The sequence below is a fragment of the Falco punctatus genome (assembly GCF_963210335.1).
Source record: "Falco punctatus genome assembly, chromosome: 6".
Classification (NCBI taxonomy): Eukaryota; Metazoa; Chordata; class Aves; order Falconiformes; family Falconidae; genus Falco; species Falco punctatus.
Genome location: NC_137585.1, coordinates 59,748,761 through 59,767,497, shown reverse-complemented (window position 1 = coordinate 59,767,497; position 18,737 = coordinate 59,748,761). Strand labels below are relative to the sequence as shown.

At 48.8% G+C, this 18,737-nt stretch overlaps 1 protein-coding gene across 4 annotated transcripts; it reads left to right on the top strand.

Moving 5' to 3' along the window:
* The first annotated feature begins 103 nt into the window (after positions 1-103).
* On the top strand, positions 104-8,559 carry PHLDA1 (pleckstrin homology like domain family A member 1). 4 transcript variants are annotated; one of them, XR_013928962.1, is made up of 4 exons: positions 104-740; positions 926-1,167; positions 5,195-5,346; positions 6,669-8,559. XR_013928962.1 is itself a non-coding variant. In XM_080392521.1 (2 exons), the coding sequence occupies exon 1, from the start codon at positions 283-285 to the stop codon at positions 733-735; it is 453 nt and encodes a 150-aa protein (XP_080248647.1). In that variant the 5' UTR covers positions 104-282; the 3' UTR covers positions 736-740; positions 926-4,680. The 4 variants fall into 4 exon arrangements, 1 of the variants encoding a protein (XP_080248647.1); XR_013928961.1 differs by lacking the exon at positions 5,195-5,346; XR_013928963.1 differs by lacking the exons at positions 5,195-5,346; positions 6,669-8,559 and adding an exon at positions 3,503-4,680.
* The last annotated feature ends 10,178 nt before the right edge of the window (positions 8,560-18,737 follow it).

Sequence of the window (18,737 nt, the reverse complement as noted above, 5' to 3'; positions counted from 1 at the left end):
GGAGGAGCCGCCGCTTCCGCTGGGTGTCACTCTGGGGTGGGAAAGGCGCGTTCAAAAGCCGAGGGGAGGGAAAAGCCGCCGCCACAGCCGCCCGCACCGGCAGCGCGCCCGCCGCCGCCCGCCACGCCGCGGCACGGGTGGCAGCCGCTCCGCTTGCTGCGGGCCGGGGCGCTGCCGACCCTCCGCCTGGGCGCCGGCGCGGGGCGGCGCGTCTTCGGCTGGTGCCGGCTGCCCCCCGAGCCCAGCCCCCGCGGGCGGCGGCCGCCAGCCCCTGCCAGAAGGATGCTGGAGAGCGGCTGCAAGGCGGTGAAGGAGGGCGTGCTGGAGAAGCGGAGCGACGGGCTGCTGCAGCTCTGGAAGAAGAAGCGCTGCATCCTCACCGAGGAGGGGCTGCTGCTCATCCCCCCCAAGCAGCAGCAGCCGCCGCCGCAGCAGCAGCCGCTGCCGGCCGAGCCGGCGGCCAAGATCAAGGAGCTTCACTTCTCCAACATGAAGACGGTGGACTGCGTGGAGCGGAAGGGCAAGTACGTGTACTTCACGGTGGTGATGGCCGAGGGGAAGGAGATCGACTTTCGGTGCGCGCAGGAGCAGGGCTGGAACGCGGCGATCACGCTGCAGATGGTGCAGTACAAGAACCGCCAGGCCATCCTGGCCGTGCGCTCCACCCGCCAGAAGCAGCAGCACCTGGCGCAGCCCCACGGCCCGCGCCTCCGCAGCGCCTCCAACTCCGCCTAGCGCAGGTAGGGCCGCCGCTCCGCACCCGCTCCCGGGACCCGCTCCTGGGCCGGGGCCGTCGAGCCGCGCTCCCTCGCTGGAGCCGGCCGCTGCCCCGTCCCCGTCCCCGCGGCGCGGCTGCCGGCGGGCAGGGCCCGCTCCCGCCGCCCTCCTGCGGCTCACGGCCCCGCGCTGTGCTGTCTGATTGCAGGTGAAGCCGACGCCGCGCTGCGGGGAAGCGGGACTGAGCGCGCCCGTCGCGGACGGACTTCGGCTGGGCGAAAGCCGGGCAAACGCCAGAGCTGCGGGGAGCAGCGGCCCGGCCACCGGCACCCCCGCCAGCCGCCGCCGCTGCTGCTTTGCCACCCTCGGTGCCGAGAAGCATTTCAAATCTATTATTTATGAACCTTGGAAAGGATCCTTTGGTGTGATGGGACATCTAGGACACATGATGTACTGTAACTTTATTTTAATGTATTTTATTTTATTTATTAGGGTTGTTTGGTTTTGTTTTTCTTTTGTTGTTTTGTTGGTGGTTTTTTTTAAGGCTTATTTGCAAGATGTTTCTGAATGTGGGCCGTATCAAAAATGCAAAGGGAAAAAAACTAGTATGTACATTAGCTCCCTAAAAGAACTAAAAAGTTCTGGGTAGTTCGGCCACCTGTGATTTGACAAGAGGTTTGTTCAGTTTTTTTCTTCATTTTCACCCAAAATATGCTGCATTATGCTAACATGGAAAATGTGATATGAAGTTTGGATTTTGGCTGAAACCCGTCCCACATACAAAAACTATTTTCTCTAACGAGAATAACAACTATAGTCTGGGTTTTAAATAATTTTTCTTTTAAAGCATTATGCATGGTGGAAGATGATAAAACTTATTCACACTTGGTTATTCCAAAAAATAACGTTGGTTGTCACTCTGAGTTTAAAACTGGTCTGCCTAATGTGCAAGCAGAGGGGAACCCGACCAACAACTTCTGCGGTAACGGGAACCGCAGCTGGATCCCCAGTGCTGGATCCCAGTGCCCGGTTTGGTGTTCTTGCGCTGAGGCTGGAGGGCCAGAGCGCAGAGGCATTCCTGAACGTTTCGTTGTGTCCAAGTTCAGGGTGCTCTCTGCACCGTCGGTTTGTAAGCGATCTGGGCTCTCCACCTGCATTGAATTTTGATGGTGGTTTTTAAATGTCATGCATTAAAGTAGCCCCTAGTTTAAAAATCCATTTTATGTATGTCTTAGTGTGCAAATGGCTTATTTTGGTCACAGTTTTTATAAGCTGAAAGTTGCTCTCTAGCTGAGATAAACTAGATTAATTTTGGTGTTTAGCACTGTCAGATGTTGAGAGAGGCATGCGATCTCGCCTCTTAAAAATGTTGACGAAGCCATGGAGTTGGAAAACAAAGGGCTAATTGCACAGCTGGTGTGTCTTCCTCTGCCTCTTAAAAGTCAGTGGGAGTTTGGCTGGCGATGCTGGCGAGAGCGGGCTGGAGCTGTTCGCCCGGTGCAGAGGGGCCGGGCGCAGGCTGCGTGCCGTCTAGGACGGGGCCCTTCAGGCGAGGGGTGGTTTTGTGTGTGCCGCTACAGCCCGGATCTCTGGTGTCAATTAAGCAGCAAGGTCATAAGAGGGACAGAGCGATGTGGCCCAGTATCGCTGGTTGAAGGTAAAAAGCTGCAGCCGTGGAGCTATTTATTTTAACTCAGGTGGTGAGGAAAACTGCTTTTGGCCCCTTTACGAGTTACACAAATGTAAACAAAATCAAAGCCACACATGCAGGACTTTTCTGTTTGTGTGGCTGAGGTGTAGCTTGACTGTAAAAGTCCCCCGTTCTTGGTTCAAGCTGTTTCTGTAAGTGTTTAAAGCAAAAGAGTGAAGTGATGCTCAGAGGAAGATCTCGGAATTGGCTATGGCACATGATGGTCCCTTCCTCTGCACCCTGAGCTTAAGCTCCGTCCCATAAGGAATAAGTCAAGGTCTGTTTTAGCCCTCCGCTTTTGTTCTTTGCCCCCAGGTGTCAGGGTCACATACCTAGACATGCAAAACACATCGTGGTGCAGAATTGAATGGTGGTCCTCCGTGGTTACTCCCGAGTGCTTCTTTCCGATCTGGCTCTTGACAAGGTTGCATGACAGGCTTGGGGTGGTAGATTACAGCTGTCCTAATGACGTTACTACTTTGAGATTAATTGAAATCAAAGGTGCCCTGCGTCTTCTAGGATTAGATCACTGTCTTGGCAGTCGTAATTGCCAATTTCCACATCTCCGTACGTATGCCATTATCATTCTGCTAATGCTTGGATGTTAGAGCTGCAAGGGGATTCTCTAATGAGCTAGTCAAAGACTCACAAAATAGACTGTAATTTGTAATTTGGCTCCTCTCTTTAGAGTTATTAATTACAGTTTACTGAGTAACTAATCCACCTTTTCAGATACACAGACGTATCACTGACATCTCACCTACTAAAATACGTTTTAGCCTACTGATGGATAAATATAATTGATGAACATTAATTCCTGTGTCATCAGAGACACATGTATTTCTGTACGAGAGGCAGAGGTTCCTGTCCTCAGTGGAATCAAGCCCCTGAATGCCACAAAAGTCTATGGATCTAGTCTAAAGCTGAAATGTTACTGCTCTTCTGGAGGTATTTGTACTTTGAAAATGAAAGATGACAATTTTAGTGATATAACTGGCATTAAGGTTTGAGAAAACAGCTTTCACTTCAAATTTGCCACTCTGTCAGCAGTTGAAGGTCAATGTCCCACTCTCACCTTGTGTTTCTTGTTTTAAGGTGGTCTGAAGGATGCTCTCAAAACCATTTGGACTGATATAGTTCACCAACCAACTTTTGCCAGTTGCCATTGCCTGCTGTGTTATCTTTTTAAAAATGTTGGTGTCAGCATGAGTGGTGGTCACCTGACAAAATCCACTTTGAGCTGTTCCTGTGCCTGCAGCCCGAGTTGGTGTGATGGGTGCAAGGATCAAACCTCCCCCTTGTGCCTCCCAACTGTGTCCTGGAAGCTGAATGGGAACAAATTGGCTGCGGTCCCCCGGGGACATTCGGACTGTGTGGCTCATGCCATGTCACTATAAATAAGGCTAAATTGTCTGACGTGGACAATCTGACAACTTTCTCACGCTCTGAATTCCACAGTTTGGTTTTGGTTTGGGTTTTTTTTGTATGGATTTTTGTTTGTGTTTTTTTTTTTTTTTTTTCTTTTTCTTTTTTTCTTGACTGATAGTAATTTTAGACCAAGACATTGTTATAACTATTATAAATGAGGTAGTTCTGGAGCTTTTTTGGTTTGCCCCTCTACTACTGCATAGTCTTTATTAGAGCTGCTTGGTTAAATACTCTCTGCACTACCTTGTAAGCAATGGCTATGAAAGTATGTCCAGCAGATTGTGCTCCGTCTTACTGGAGCTTTGCAAGCAAACAAATCGGGTTGTCCTTCCCCTTACCAAAAAAAAAAGCCAACAGCATGTGGCTGAAGTAAAATCGTTAAATCATCAGAGAGCAAACAAAAATGCTGGTAAAACACACAGAGGCAAATGCTTGGTATAGGTAGCAAAAGCGTGGACAGTCAGTTCATAAAGAGGTCAAAATTACATGTCTTAAGTAAAAAGAAAAAAAGTGATTAAGGGGCAGATTCAGCAAGAAAATCCAAGCTGTGGTGACCAAGAAAATTTAGAAATTGGGGGAAAAGGAAGATCAAGGGGATGTTGCATCTGTGATATCCTGAAGTAATTCCTTTTCTTTTAAGGTTCACGATATGCAAATGCCAGCTTCTGATAGCTGCAGTGATGTACCAAATGTTTTCTAGCATATCCTAATGTGAGCAGAAATATCAGTGTCGTCAAAAAAAATGGTGTGTAAATATGACTCATAAATGATTTCTGAGAGATGTGATTTATTTTTCATATTTTTCAAGATGCATTCCATTTCAAATAAAGAGGTATCTATTGAAAGAGCTCTCGATATGTTGGAGGCATGGTTGTTGGGTGGGCTGTCTGTTATGATTAAAGCCTGATCTGAGATTTTCCAATGTCTTAAGCTCAACCTAAGGCCCTAAGAGGAACACTTTGAACCTGTGTCAATACCTTCCAAAGGAAAGACCCACTTAGATGCTCCAATTAATCTTTATACACAGCACAATTACGAGGCTCAGAGTCCTCAGTTTTGCTTCTTGCTGTGTGTAATGTGTGAGCACCCACGCAGATTCTACTAATTTCAGTAATACTCCACTTGGCGCCACAGTCCACGTCCAACACATCTTTGGGACACAGACTTCAGGCTCATAATCTCGTATCTGTGTATGCCTTGCTCTGTGTGATATTAAGAATCTAAACCGAAGCATTAAATGTGCCTTGTTGCTCTTTTGTATGTATCTGAAGAGCTGTAATTGAATTTCAAGTAACCTGAAAGTAGTCCTGAAAGAACACTTCCACCATTCGGCATATTCCCTGACACATTCTCTTCTAGCTGCGTGGGAAAAGAAATGAGGTATGACAAAAAAAAACCCGCGATGACTTCTGCTGCTCTGGGGTCTCCACAGAACTGCAGCCCTTTGGATGGCCTGAACTCCCCTGAGGTGTATTTGTGTTGCAGCAGGTCCTCGTTTTTAAGCATCTTCCGTAAGTGTATTAACTTTTGTGGCACAGTGTGCATTGACCTAGACTGATTGGTGCTGTTTGCCTTCGCTGGAGAGATGTCAGTAACCTATTCCGTAAGAAAGCTATTGCTGTAACAAGTACAAGCTCTCTTTTCAATAGTAAGCATCCAAAATGTAGGCGTTTGAGCTTAATATTTGATACACTAATGATGGCTTAAAGAGTTGACCTCTCACAAGCGCTGGTGCTCGGCAGCTTTGAAAAGCCAATTAAGCATCTGTGGATTTGTTGTCTGTTTGAGGGCCCACCATTGCTTACAGCTTTTAGAGATGTCCCCTCTGAGCTTTTAATAATAGTGATAAACAGATATCTCTGTAAGGGCATAAATATAGTAGAACAAGAATGTAATAATTTCTTGTTGTTTCTGCTCCTGCATCAACGGTGATGTCTTTGTAAAGGTGCAATGAAAATGTGTTTCGCTGCTTTAAGTTTTGACTAAGAAGATATAAAAGAAGGCTGCTCACGTATTTGTGGTACGTATGAAACGGTCCTAGAAACAGGGCTGTTATTTTCCTAGTGAGGAATAAAGTCTTAATAGGCTTTTCTCGAACATCTTCTTTGATCCAAAGTAGGATAGGAAGAATGCTGAAACTTAGGGATCAACACAAGGTACAGAGATAAAATCTGGGGCTGATTCAAAATCCATTGAAATCAACAGGAATTTTTCCAGACTAAGACAGATCTTGATCTTTTGCAAAAATGGTGCCTGCTTCTCTTCTGTTTAGAAAACCCAGGAATGAAACCCCAGAAGCTGGACCTTTGCCCATGATCTGTGCCAGTAGTGATGGTGTGTGATCAGGATGGCACTGACATTGCTGGTCTTTCATCTTTTCCAATGAAGTGAGGGGGAGAGGAATATGAAGATGGAATAACGCCTAGGTTTTCCAAGCAAAATAAAATAAGAAAGACCAATCTAAACGTCTTCTTTCCCCTCCGAAACAAAATCTAGACCAGAACGGTTTCTTGCAATTTCACTGAATTCATAGCGCAGCTGAAATGGAACAATTTTCTTTGTAACTGAACCCAAATCAGAACTAAACCAAAGCCTTTGCTATTTTGTTTCTAAGCACCAAGATCTCAGTCCTTCCTTGAAAGTGCCTAAATGACTCCTCACCTACCTGTATTTTCTTTTTTGTTTTGTTTTTAAATCAACTGTTATGAAGACCGTCAACTTCAGTCTTTTTTAAAAAAGCTTATTTTGAATTTATAACGTTTTAAATGGTATTGTGGGTGTTTGTGACAATGTTTTTTCTGTCTTTCTGCTGGGGGCTGTTTGATGTGTGAAGTGAGGACCCTGGGAACGCCACACAGCTGTTACCCACTGCTCACAGCGCTGCTTGGTGCCTTCCATGCTGACGATGGGCAGAGCAGAAGACGGTGACTTTGGTCCTGCCGAGAGCTGAAGACCCTCAGGGCGTCCTGACACCCAAAGGACCTGGGAGCTGCTTGGAACCTCACGATGGGGCTCAGTTACTTGCGGGGTCTTGGCCTATTTCACACACTGAATTTACAAGGAGGGGGGCATGAGCTCCCAGGTGAGGCACTGACAGATGGGGTTGTGTTGCCAGCTGGCAACCACGTGAAGCTGGTGCTCGGTGTCAACAGCCTGGTTTGATTGCGGCACCTTAAAGTTTTCCTTAGGAGACTCGTAGGGAAAGCGAGAGGTGAGGCTTCTGTGCTTAAGTACTTGGGATTTTTCTGCTTGGTTTAGGTTTTTAGGAAAACATCGAAGCAGAGGCAGTTACCCCAATACAGACTCACCACAGACACTTTATATTAGCCAATTTTACAGCCATTCCAAGTCGTTCTGCTAGACGTCTCTAGTGATACCAGCCACCAGTGCAGGGAAAATGGGTGTTTGGGTGGGGGTTTGGTTTACCTTTTTGTGTAAAACTGTGCTATGACATTTCACATAAACAAGATTTTATTGACCCTGCTTCATCATCTTTGTCTTGCAATAATTTGTAACCAGCCATAGTAGGTGAACCGAACCAGTAAATATGTGTAGAATGACTAATCATTACAATGAAGCATACAGGGCTCTGTGGTCAGCAGAATATTTTAAATGGGACAGTTTTACCGCATGTTTTCTAAGGCTTCCAGGGAAATGATGAAATCACTGCTTTTGTTTTTAAGATCTTGTCAGTGTTTTGTAAATATTTCTGATATTCGTGACTGTACATATGGTTTTGATTATAACTTGCAGGAGGTTCAAGAATTGGGTCATATACCATTTAGGAGGGGATTGTTTCATTAACTGTAATTTTTGTTGGGCTTTGTCACTCAGCCTTCAGGATCTTTTGCACCTACTGCCATTTACAAAGGTAAAAGTACAGCATGTCGCAATGTCAGTGAACCTGCAAGTCGGAGAACAAATCCAGCCTGCTCTTGGCTTGGGTGCTAGAGCCAGGGTCCTTTGAGGGAACGGCTCTCCTTCATGTTGCTGTGTGCTTTGGACCTGGGCCTGGGGATGATAATTCCCTGTACCAGCGATAGCACCTCTCTGCAAGGCTCTCAGCCCACTTGTATATCATATCTGTGTTTTGGAGAAGAGGAAACTCGGGACCACAGAGCCCGTGCCGCCTGCCCAAGGTCGTGCCTTGGGAGATGGAGAGCAGCGTTCCAACTGTAGGCAGCGTCCCTGTCCCTGCATGAGAACCACTGCCTCTCGCAGCAGAGGATCCTTCAATTTCTGTGCTTTGTAGGGACCTTCCTTAGAGCCAACTGCAAACGCAGTGTCCAAGCCCCCCGCTGGTGCCACAGGTCCTTGGATGGAGACGCATGTGTGACTGACCTGACAGGTAAGTTCCAGCCTTAAAAAAGCCTCACCATGGTGCAGCTACTTGCCCAGTGGGAATAAGAGCAAGACAAAACACTCAAGTTTCACACGGGATTCAGCACAGCCTTTGAATGGCTTCAGGTTATTAAATCAGCTTCTGGTTATTCCCAGTGCTAGGTACTGTGCAAACAACGTACTAGGAGCGAAGGGATCCGTGAGTTGTTACCCATTTCAGCAGCAATTAAGCTCCTCTGTTTACTGCATGTTACAAGGACAAAGAGAGGTTATTAGCCCCATAATAACTTGAAAGGTCTGTGTAGATATGAATCCAGCATTAATACAGCTTTTTCAGCCTTCTAACTGCCTTAACTAAAACACATGAAGAAAAGAGGGGGGGGGGGGGGGGGGGGGGAAAGGGGGAACAATTTTTTTCTCTCTACCATTCTGTTATCACTTGACCATTTCACTCAGAAATTAGGAGTTATGAAAGAAATCCTTTTAGCCAGAAACACTTAGCCCAATTGTGTGGTATTTTTACCAGAAAAAAATTTTTGATTGACGCACAGAGCTGTAGTAGCTCATAGACAACCATCTTACCCTAACCCGCTGCTGGAAGGTGACAGAGCTGGGTGAGTCTGTGGGCTTTCGCAACAGCCCCTTAAACCAGCTGCGGAGCTGAAAACTCCGTACCGTCTCCTGTGCCAGCAGCTACTGCAATTTGCAGATGACCTTGCTTGGGGGCTTTTCTCGTACACAGATAAACATGAGGAAAATTACTCCATTCCTTTAAAAGAAGTCAGCCTTGAAGTGGAAAATTTATTCCTTTATTGGCTTTTTTTGGGAGCTGTCACTGCTCTTGGCCAGTCACGGAGTGGCGCCTCCAGCTGAGTTAGACATGCACTGGCTGCCTTTTTCATTTTTTATCACAGATTGTTAATATTTCCTGTTCCACTAAGCCACGTTTCCCTGGTGCTCGTTCCTAGTGCTTGCCTCCTAGACAAAGTCACAGCGCTTGTCACAAGGCAGCGGGCTGCGAGCTTATCCTTCATCGGAGTGATGACTGAGGGCTCAGCAGCAGGGAAGTAATGCTGACAGCTCCGCTCCCGCACGGCAGATTGTCAGCATTCCTCACCAGGGCACCCAGCCGGCCTGGGAAAAGGCTGTTTCGAGGCGGGGGGGCAGGAAGGGGGGTAGCTCTAAAATAGATGGACTGTCCATCCAGGGCTGAGGAAGATGGAGAGGGATGGTGAGCCCATCTTATCCTGAGCAGGGGAGGAGTCAGACCCATGAAGCTGCAGAACCCAAAGCGACTGCTACAATTCTGCAGGCACAAGCCGAGTGGTCAGGTGTGAAGAGAGAGGGGTGTCTGCGTGCTGAGAGAGCAGTAAGGCTTTACGAAATCACGAGAATTATCAACTCTAAGATGCCCCACCCCCATTCCCATTGTTGGAGAAAAGGCAGTAGCTTGCATAAAAAGGCAGGTGACGGCTCGCTGGGTGGGTATGTCTGGGATGACACTGAGATCATTTCTGCAGCTAATCCATGGGCCCACTCTGGTGTTTAAGAATTAGCCCAGAGAGAGCGGGAGCAGCAGCTGCAAAGGAGCGCTTCGCCGCCGCCTCAGGGAAGCTGCTACACTCACTCCCAAACAATTTGGAAATTGTTCCTCTGTGTTTTCCTGAGGGCTTATGAAGCTCCCAGTCATGGCCCGCAGACGTCTTGTGTTGTGAAATGGCAGCCGGGGAGGGGGTCGGCTCCCTGCCACCCTGCTCCTCGCTCTTAGTCACCTGGGCGGGTGGCCGAGGAGGGGCTCCCTGGGCAGTGGGTGCCTCCTGGGGTGACTCCAGGATGGCAGCTGGGAGGGCTGGGGGCTCGCCTCCATCCAGTGGTGCTGGTCACGTCTGATAGGAGACGCCTTCCTGGGCCACCCCAGCTCCCAAGGCCCCTGTGCGTGTGAAATAGGAATGGGCTTTGTTGTAAATGATCTCCAAGGCGCTCGCTGCCCTTCTGAGGATAAGCCATGCCACCACCTTACCGCAGCTGTGCGAGTGCTGGCGCTCAGGATGAGCAGCTGAATGAGGACTTCTTCAGAAAGTTTAACAGGGGTCTCCAAAACACTTTCAGCCCTGCAGTTCTGCTGCTAATAACCTCAGAAACAGCTCTGCTGCCCTGTCTTGAACTGGGGCTGGGGAGAAGGTACTCTGAGTTGAACGTGCGAAATAAATGTATCTCAAGAATCAGGGTCCCCTTGCCCTGTGAGCAGGGTGCTAGCTGCTGTAGATGTGGGAGCATAGCACCCGTGGTTGGCACCTTCATTTGCAGGGCTGGGGCCTTTGTTTTTGTTCCCAGGTTTTCCCTAATTCTGCTTGTTCCAGCTACAGAACCACCTATCAAAGGGTATTTTCTTTCTCAAAGGTAATTCTAAACAATTCGGTCATTTTTCTGTTAGCTGAAAATCTGCAGCAATCTCAGCTGAGCCACTGAAGCTCAGTGAGCAAGGATAAGTGCTTACGCAGGTAGCTTTAATGTAATACTTAATTTTCATTCTGGGCAATGGCAGGGCTCTAACACAATGCAAAGCTTGCATAAAAGTAAAGATTTTACGTATCTCAAAGCTGGCATGGCTACAAAGATTGTTTCGCTGGCTTTGATTTCCTAATGTTTTAATTTAACTGACTTGACTCTGAGCGGATTTAATGGTTAATTTTCAGAGCATTCACTTTAGGATTTTTTTCAATGCATTCACTCAAAATGTAGCTGAAACCTTAAATCAAGCTGAATTCGGGAGAAGTAATTTAGTTTTGCTGAGCTCTGGATATGCTTAGTCTTTCTCTAGCCTTCTTTTTCCTTCCTCATCTGACTTTAGCACGCAGCACTTAGTGGGAGAGGTTTGCAAACCATGATGCTAGCAGCTGTTCTGCTATCCATTTTGTGCGCCTTACTGATGAGGCTAGTCCTTTGTAAAGATATGGTAGCCCTTGAGCAGCCACAGCTACATCCTCTGCTCCGTCTGTACACAGCCGTTATCTATTAGGTTTGCCCTTGTAAAACAAAACTCTGGCATAGCTGGTGCTTGCTCTTAATTCAGCTGTCACAGCCGGCCCAGGGGTACTTGGTAGACAAAGCCCTACAATGGCAATCCTGCACCGATGCCCTTCAGGGTGGTCTTTTTTTTATTGCCAAACCTTTATTGCAGTCACTGAAAAGCGTTCACAGACATTCAGCAGATGGGATTATTATTCCCCTCTTACAGCTGCTAACATCGCTGCCCGCATGTGATTGATTAAGGTAAGATCTGGTTTGCCTTTGCTGCCATTGTTGCTGTCTTTCTGCTGCAGGCAAGAGTTAAGGTGCACTGAAAGGGACGGATCTAAAAGCACAGTCTATTTACGTGATACTCGTAACAGGTCTTCCAGTCCTGTGCCCTGTGGCCTTTCTTTAACCTTGACTTTACACAGCTGTTGTAAAATCCAGTAGCTCCCTGATCCGCAGCCTGGGAGAGGCAGGCTCAGGGTGGCAAGGTTTGTATGTACCATTCGGAAAAGAAAAATGCTTTTATAGCCTAAAGAATTCCCATTTTATGGAGAAACACATGTGAGCGGGCCAGGACCTCATTCAGCATGATTCTTACGCAGGTGCCTAGCTCCCAATAGCATGGCTTTCTCTGGGGAGCCGGCAGGGTTAGCCCAGATTTAGGGGCCCGCGTGAGTCACCCCCCTGTGCCTGTGCATGAGGGCACCAGGACACAGCTGTTGTCAGCTCCCAGATGTTGACTACATGACACTAGAAAGCTGTATTTGCGATTTACTGCTGGTGGTCAATTTAACAGTGTTTCTATAGATGCTGCGATGTCAGCGGGCTAAACAGCTCTGAACTGCAGTCAGCTATTTTAATTGCTGCCCACTCCCAGGCCATAAAAATCCTCTGCTGTTCTCCCTTCACAGTTTTTGTATACTTCCCCTCCCTCCTCCGAGAATCCATGCTCTTAAGTTTCTCAGCAGCTTCAAAGAGATCTCCAGCCCCCAGGTTTGCATGCCACCTACTCATGGTGTTCAGATCCTTCACGTTCACAGACACGTGCACAGGTGAAGTGCCAGGAATGCAGAAAAAAATAGTCTATTGAGCAGCCAGAGATGTTCAATAACTGCCCACCCTTGACAAGCTGTCATATTCCTACATCCTGCAGCTCAGGACATGGAGAGCGCTTGATAATAAAGTTTTTCATGTTTGAGGATTGCAAAGCTCTAGGGTCTGCTCTGCTTGTGAAATTTAAGCCCGTACACCTATGTATGTGGAGGTGTGCACCCCCAGGGCAGGTCATGGGAGTAGTGGGGCACTGAGGGCTCCCCAGCAAGCACCAGAGCCCAGGTGCCCATGAAGGGGGTGAGTCCCTGATGGAGGTATCAAGAAATAACTCCGATTCCTCCTCTGTGGTCCCCTGGCACCCTGCAAGGCTTTTTTGCAGAGGATGGATTTGCTGCTGGCGATCATTATACATGTCGATGGAAAGCGAACAGTGGAGGAGGCTGCATAATTCACAGCTCTTCCTCTGATTAACTGCTTGGCCTCCTTGGCAATATGATCTCCTAATCCTGCCGGCTGCCCCAGAGGGAAGGGCACACCGTACCTTAACATTTGCCCTTCAGCCTGAGCATTACCCAGTGGCATACGGAGAGCCTCGGTCCTTCAGTGGGAGTGACACATTGGTGAAATGGCTTAAGAAGCATGGTGACCAGCAGCTCTGCATAAAGTTCTTGAGGATACAGGACACCAGGGCCTCTCCCTGCCCTTCCCTGGCCTTGTAATTAGTTACTGTGCCCATATCCAAGGGAGTCTTTCTAACAGACTTCAAAACATGCTGGTGAAAGATTTAGCAAAGACCAGACCTGTCTTTCCTTGGCCAAGCACCACCCAGCCTCGAGGAGAACCCTTCCACCCAGAACAAACTTGTTTCTGAGGCAGCCGCCTTTGCTGTGGTAATAGCACTGATTAAACCTTTCCGAAAATTTCCAAAAACAGGGCATGCAGGTCAATAAAGAGTAAAGGTCTAGAGGTGAAACTATGGCACTGCTTAAATCTATGACAAAATCTCATTGATTTCAGTGAAGGAGTTGTCCATTTAGAAAGACAGGATCAAAACAGGAAGTTTGGGATCCTATTCAATAGCCAATATGAAACAGATGCTTAAAAAGAATTCAGTTGCATTTGTCAGAATTTGTTTTAGCTGCTTCATTATTGGAAGGAGGAGGGGCAGGCACCAAAAAGGAAAAGCATCAGACATTCAGGTATTCACCCCCTGCCAGGGTGATTTCTGACAATCGAGCCTTGTAGGTGCCAGAAGAAGCTCCAGTGCTTGTTTAGATGTTGAAGAAAGAGCTTGTTTGACACACAGTCCCCAGTTGCACACACTTGAAGGGACATGCTGGCCTGTAGCAGCCACTTTGACACAGTTCCACTTTCCTGATTTTCTTTGGGAATTAAAAATTGGTCAGTGGTAACAAAATAGGTGTTGCTCATTAAATTCTTCCACCTTCCTCATTACTTACATTCCTATGCAGGAACAATAGCTATTGGCCTCTTCTCAACAACAATCCAGAAATTACAGAACTTTACGAGTTTTTTCTCATGATACTGATAATAGAAATGTGAGAAAAATGTGGCAGCATTAGCAAAGGGCATGTACTGAAAAGAACGGGACATCTGCAACAGCAGACCCAGGCTACTCCTGCTCAAGTAAAAGCTGTGCAAATCCTGATGTGCCAACACCTGCTCAAACTTTGTCCCGAGGGTGGGAATCTGCTCCCCAGCCTCCTGGCTGTGGCATAGCTTCATCCCTGCTCGAGCCTGTTTTGCTTTTGTATTGCAAAACTGCCACGAACCTATGCAGCAGCGTGCAAGCAGGAGCAAAGCCCAGGGCTGCCCTCATCAGCCCCTCAGGGGAAGGTGCTCATGGCTGCCCCGAGCACCATGCCCGAAGGGACCTGTTTGTCTCCTCTTGGGCTTCCTAGGGTGCTGGCAACCCAGCTCCAGCCCCACTGGACTCCCTCACCAGTCTGGCATCAATGGTGCTGCTCCACCAGCGCGATGCTCTGGTTGGGTATGGGCTTCTCGAGGGCGGCAGAGGGGAAGGCAAACCTCTGTTGTGCTGGCAGAGCCAGGTGCTGTATGGCACCAAGTGGCTGAAACACTGCTCTCGGCTGCTGGTTCCCCAGAGCTGCTCTTAAACTGCAAAGCTCGGCTCATCTTGGTACCTCTGCCTGCTTGCCAACAGCTGCCTAATAAATCTTTTCTCTGTGCAGTGTAAGTAATTACTAAGCTGTCTTCCCCTCTGCTGCTCACTCTGCCTCTGAGCCAGCCCCTGCTACCGGGGTCATGTTTGTGCTGTCTATCCCTGAGGCTGCCTGCAAGCCCCGACATGCTGTCCCACGCCGCCTGCAAGGAGAGCTGTGCAGGGCAGCCACTTCCCAGGGAGCGGGGCCATGAAGGAGGCAGCACCGTACTCCCACACAGCTGCCCCAGGGATGCTCTGCCAGGCAGCTGCCTGCAGCTGGGCAGCCAGCACCCCATGCACCCCACGCTTAGGGTGGTTTCACAGCCATACCCCTCTTTTCAAGGGTATTGCTAATGCTGGGGGAAACAAGTGACAGTCCAAATTCATCGTAGGGTGCTGGGAGAAGGAGCAGGTGCCCAGTCTGTCTTTGCATGAGGTGAGGTTTCCCATGGTCCTACACATCCTTCCCTTGCTGCCAGTTGCTGTCTCCACAATAGTGCCTGTGGGCTGGTTGGTTGGAAAACCAGCTGCCTGGGGGCGTGCCAGGGTGATGCTGTGCAGGGGGCTGCTGCCCCAACCCCTGGCACAGCAGTGCCCACGGCAGCCTGCCATGAGGGGGACCTGCTAGAGGCCAGCCACAGCTGTGTGCCAGAGCTGGGTCCAGCCCTAATGTTTCAGCTTGAAGAATGTTCCCACCTCTAAAGACTGATGCTTTTCTTGTGAGCACATGTTGGCTTTTATACCCTCCACCCATAATCACTGTCCCCAAAGGTGGAGGGTCCATTATATCTAGTGTGTGAAGAGCGACTTGCACCTCGTTGTTAGAGGCAGCTCTCACTGAAGGAGGGTGAGCAGTTTGCCATTACTGTCTTCCTCTGTGGCAGCTTCTCCTAGAAGCATGGGCTTCAAGCTAAGGAGCAAGTCCCGTTTGCCAGGTCCTGGTGACATTCCTGCTGGTTACATCAGCTGTTTCTGGGTATAGCTGCATGAGGCATGCTGCAAGCCCTGGGAATACCACTCTGCAGGGCACGGGTCAAGCCTAACAGGGTGTGATAAAGAAGTGGAAAGCCTGGTTCATTTGGGTTGTCTTTGTATTTGGAATGAAGTCACTTCTTGTATGTTTAAACTGGGAAGTTTGGATGAGAGGTCTGCCTGGAAGTGGTAAGGACCTCCTAGGCTGTGAGGGTGGTTCAAAGGAAGACAAAGAGGAATCTGTCCTTCCCCCTTGTGTTTGCTCCCCATCTGCTGCCCCCAACCCTGGAGGCAGGAGCACAGGCTGAGAGTGCTTTGGGTCACAACCTTTCATCACCTTGTGTCCGTGCAGCATGTTGACAGCAGGCTGGTCGCCCAGGACTGGGCATCCTGTGTCCTGAGGATGTTGCAAATAATAACAAAGCAATATTATTCTTTAATGATTGCTGATCTACCATGGTGAATCCCACAGACTGAGTGTGGCATGGAGGATATTGGTTTTATTAACTCTAAGTGCATATTTTTTCCATGAGACATTGACTTTATAGTATCTGCAAAGAGGAGACCAAGGGATGTCATCCAGCTCTGACCCTTCCTTCTCGGCCTCCCCAGTTCTGACTCACCTTCTCCTTGCCTAATTGTTCTGTGTTGCCCCAAATCTAATCTGTTCTTCTGCAAGTGTGCCCGGCTCACAGCAAACTTCTCCACCTTTAGCTAGCACAGGCAGGGAAGCAGTTGCGTGATGTTATTGTCAGCGGATGGTTTATCTAGTTGTAATTCCCATGGCTCCAGCTCTGTGAGTGCTTATACACAGACCTCATTTTGCAGGGGTGGCAAGGGGAAAGGTCACTATTTGTGAATCATTTCCTCCTGGCTGTGGCAATGAGGTTGGTTTGCAGAGTGAGTCATGGAACAGCAGCCCAGAGAGGCAACAATCTCCAAGAAAAAGACCTTCAGGTCCTAAGTGACCCTTGGACGTTGCAGCCAAGTTACCATCACCATTTAATATCCCTGGTCACAAATACCTTTGTTTACTTAAAACTGTAGGTTCTGTAGGTATCGTATACGATGTATGTGAGAAACACTGCTGCCCCTGGAAGTATTGCAAGGTTTCACATGTATGACTGCCTGGATGGCAAATCAAATATTGCTTAGCAAAAAGAAGGAGGGAAGCTTAGCATGCCTTTCTCTATTAGGAAGATGGGCTTGTGTTTGAAATGCCTGTTTGTTATGGAAGGGGAAAGATGCTCCGAAGGGGAGTAACCCAATAAAACAGAGTAGTTGAGGCTGGACTGATTATCCCTTGGAACAAAATGTCCATGTTGGTGAAGAAGTGATGCTGCCGCAAGGTTTTGTCTGCGTATTAACATCAAGGAGCCAATATGGTACTGCTGTGTTATGAGCTGCAAAAATATGGAGTAAGTCCCTCCTCGCAGTGCAGAGCACAAAACCTAAAAGGACAGAGATGCTGAGAGAGGTTGTACGTGATCCACCTCAACACTTTTGAAATAGCATCAGCAAATTACCACCCAAAGGATGCATCCTTTCAGTCAAGTGATCCAGTTTTAGTTCAGGCTTTCAGGGAAAACATTTAATTCCCTGTATTAAAATGTTTTCCAGAAAAGCTGCCCAGCTGCAAGCTCTAAAATGTTCAAAACTTCCTCCAGAGTAGAGCTATTTATTTTCACTGCCCTGTTTCCCCTGCGCTCTCTAGTGCTGCCATTAGGACTATTAGGTGAGTCAGGCTCCTTCTTCACCAGACCCCTCCGAGGTTTCCAGCATGCCTTTTTGTCCCAGCACAGATGTGGCTGGCAGCGCGGGGACAGGTGGAGAGAGCCAGGCTGGGCTTTCTCAGGCACTTGGCAGGGTCTGGCTGCATTTGGCCAAGCGGAGCCTGTCCAGCCCCGGTACTGCCCATGCTGCGGATGCCTGGTCCTTCTCGGCTGTCGGACATCTGCGAGGGAAGCATGCCCATCCCATCCCCACCCCACTGTGGGAGCGCTCCCACAGAAGCTGGAGTCATATATCCCTGCTTGTTGAGACAGAGGGCAGAGGTTTGAGGGGCTAAAAGTAGAAGGGGAGCATGTTGCCTGATGGTGGTTCCTGAGTAAGCTGCTTCCAAATAATACTCCCAGCTGTTTCTCTGACAGGGCATCCATCTGAGCATCATCCCAGAGCAAAACAGGGCTTTCTGCTTGGCCTTTCGCACCACTGCCACAAGGCCATGGCCCTAAGGTGGTAGTTGTCAGTGTAAGGCAGGAAATCTAATTAAAAGGGAGATGAGCTACAAGAGGGTAACATAGGGTGCGTTCACTTGCAGCAGGCAGGAAAGGCAGGCAAGGGGAGGGCTTGCTCTGGGGGCTCACTCCAAGGCATGGTAGGGCTGGGAGGCTCAGACCTCCTGCCAAGGTTGCTTCCAGGCATGCCGTGCTTGCTGCAGTAAGCACGAGGGAAACCAGCAGCCCTCTCTGCACAGCACAGGTAGTGACAGGCTAAACTGTACCCTGTCGCTGGCAAAATGCACCCCGGCTGCCCTTGCACTGTGTAGGAATACATTTCCTGTAGCTTCTTTATCTTTGGCCAAAGTCACCCAATTTACAGTGACCCTGAGGGCTGCTGTCCAGGGAAAGGACCCCAGAAGTGGAGGGTCTGCACTGCTACCAATGGGATGCCATCGGCTGAGCCTGCCTGGGTATCCCACCTGCCATGCTGGAGGCTGCCCAGGAAAGCATTGTGCTTGTGCGTTATGGCCTTCCCACTATGGCAGGGCTTTGCTGGACATCTTCTGCAGCATCTCCCTGTGCAGAGATGGAGCTCGCCGACACAGCACGGCCACAGCGGGAGCTTGGCTGCTGGCGGGCTCCGGCTGGCTGATGTGCAGTCGGTGGTGCAATCCTGCCTATGTCTGGGATTAGAGAGGCTGAGCATGCAGCAGGGAGAGGAGGCTTTATTTAAGAACAGAAAGCACAAAACAAACTACCCACCTGTGGCCTCCTGCGAGTGCAGCAGGTGATGCAAGAGCGGCTCCCAAAGCTGAGCAGGTCTCGCTGCTGCCCTGCTGACGGTGACTGACACTTCCTTGTTTTTAAAATAACCAGCAGCATGAAGTCTCAGCATTTCACACATCTGAAGGCCAGATCGTTTCCTCTGAAAGCAAATCCATAGCCACCTCCGATCACTGCAGAAAAACAAAGGTTGTCTGAATAATGTAACGTCCTGTGCTGGATGCTTTTAGTGCTGATGGCTGCATCACGATTAGCAAAGAGGCACCCCAAATCGCCACGGCAGTTGTCACATATATGGGAAGGTATTGTTCATCCTCAGGGATTTAGA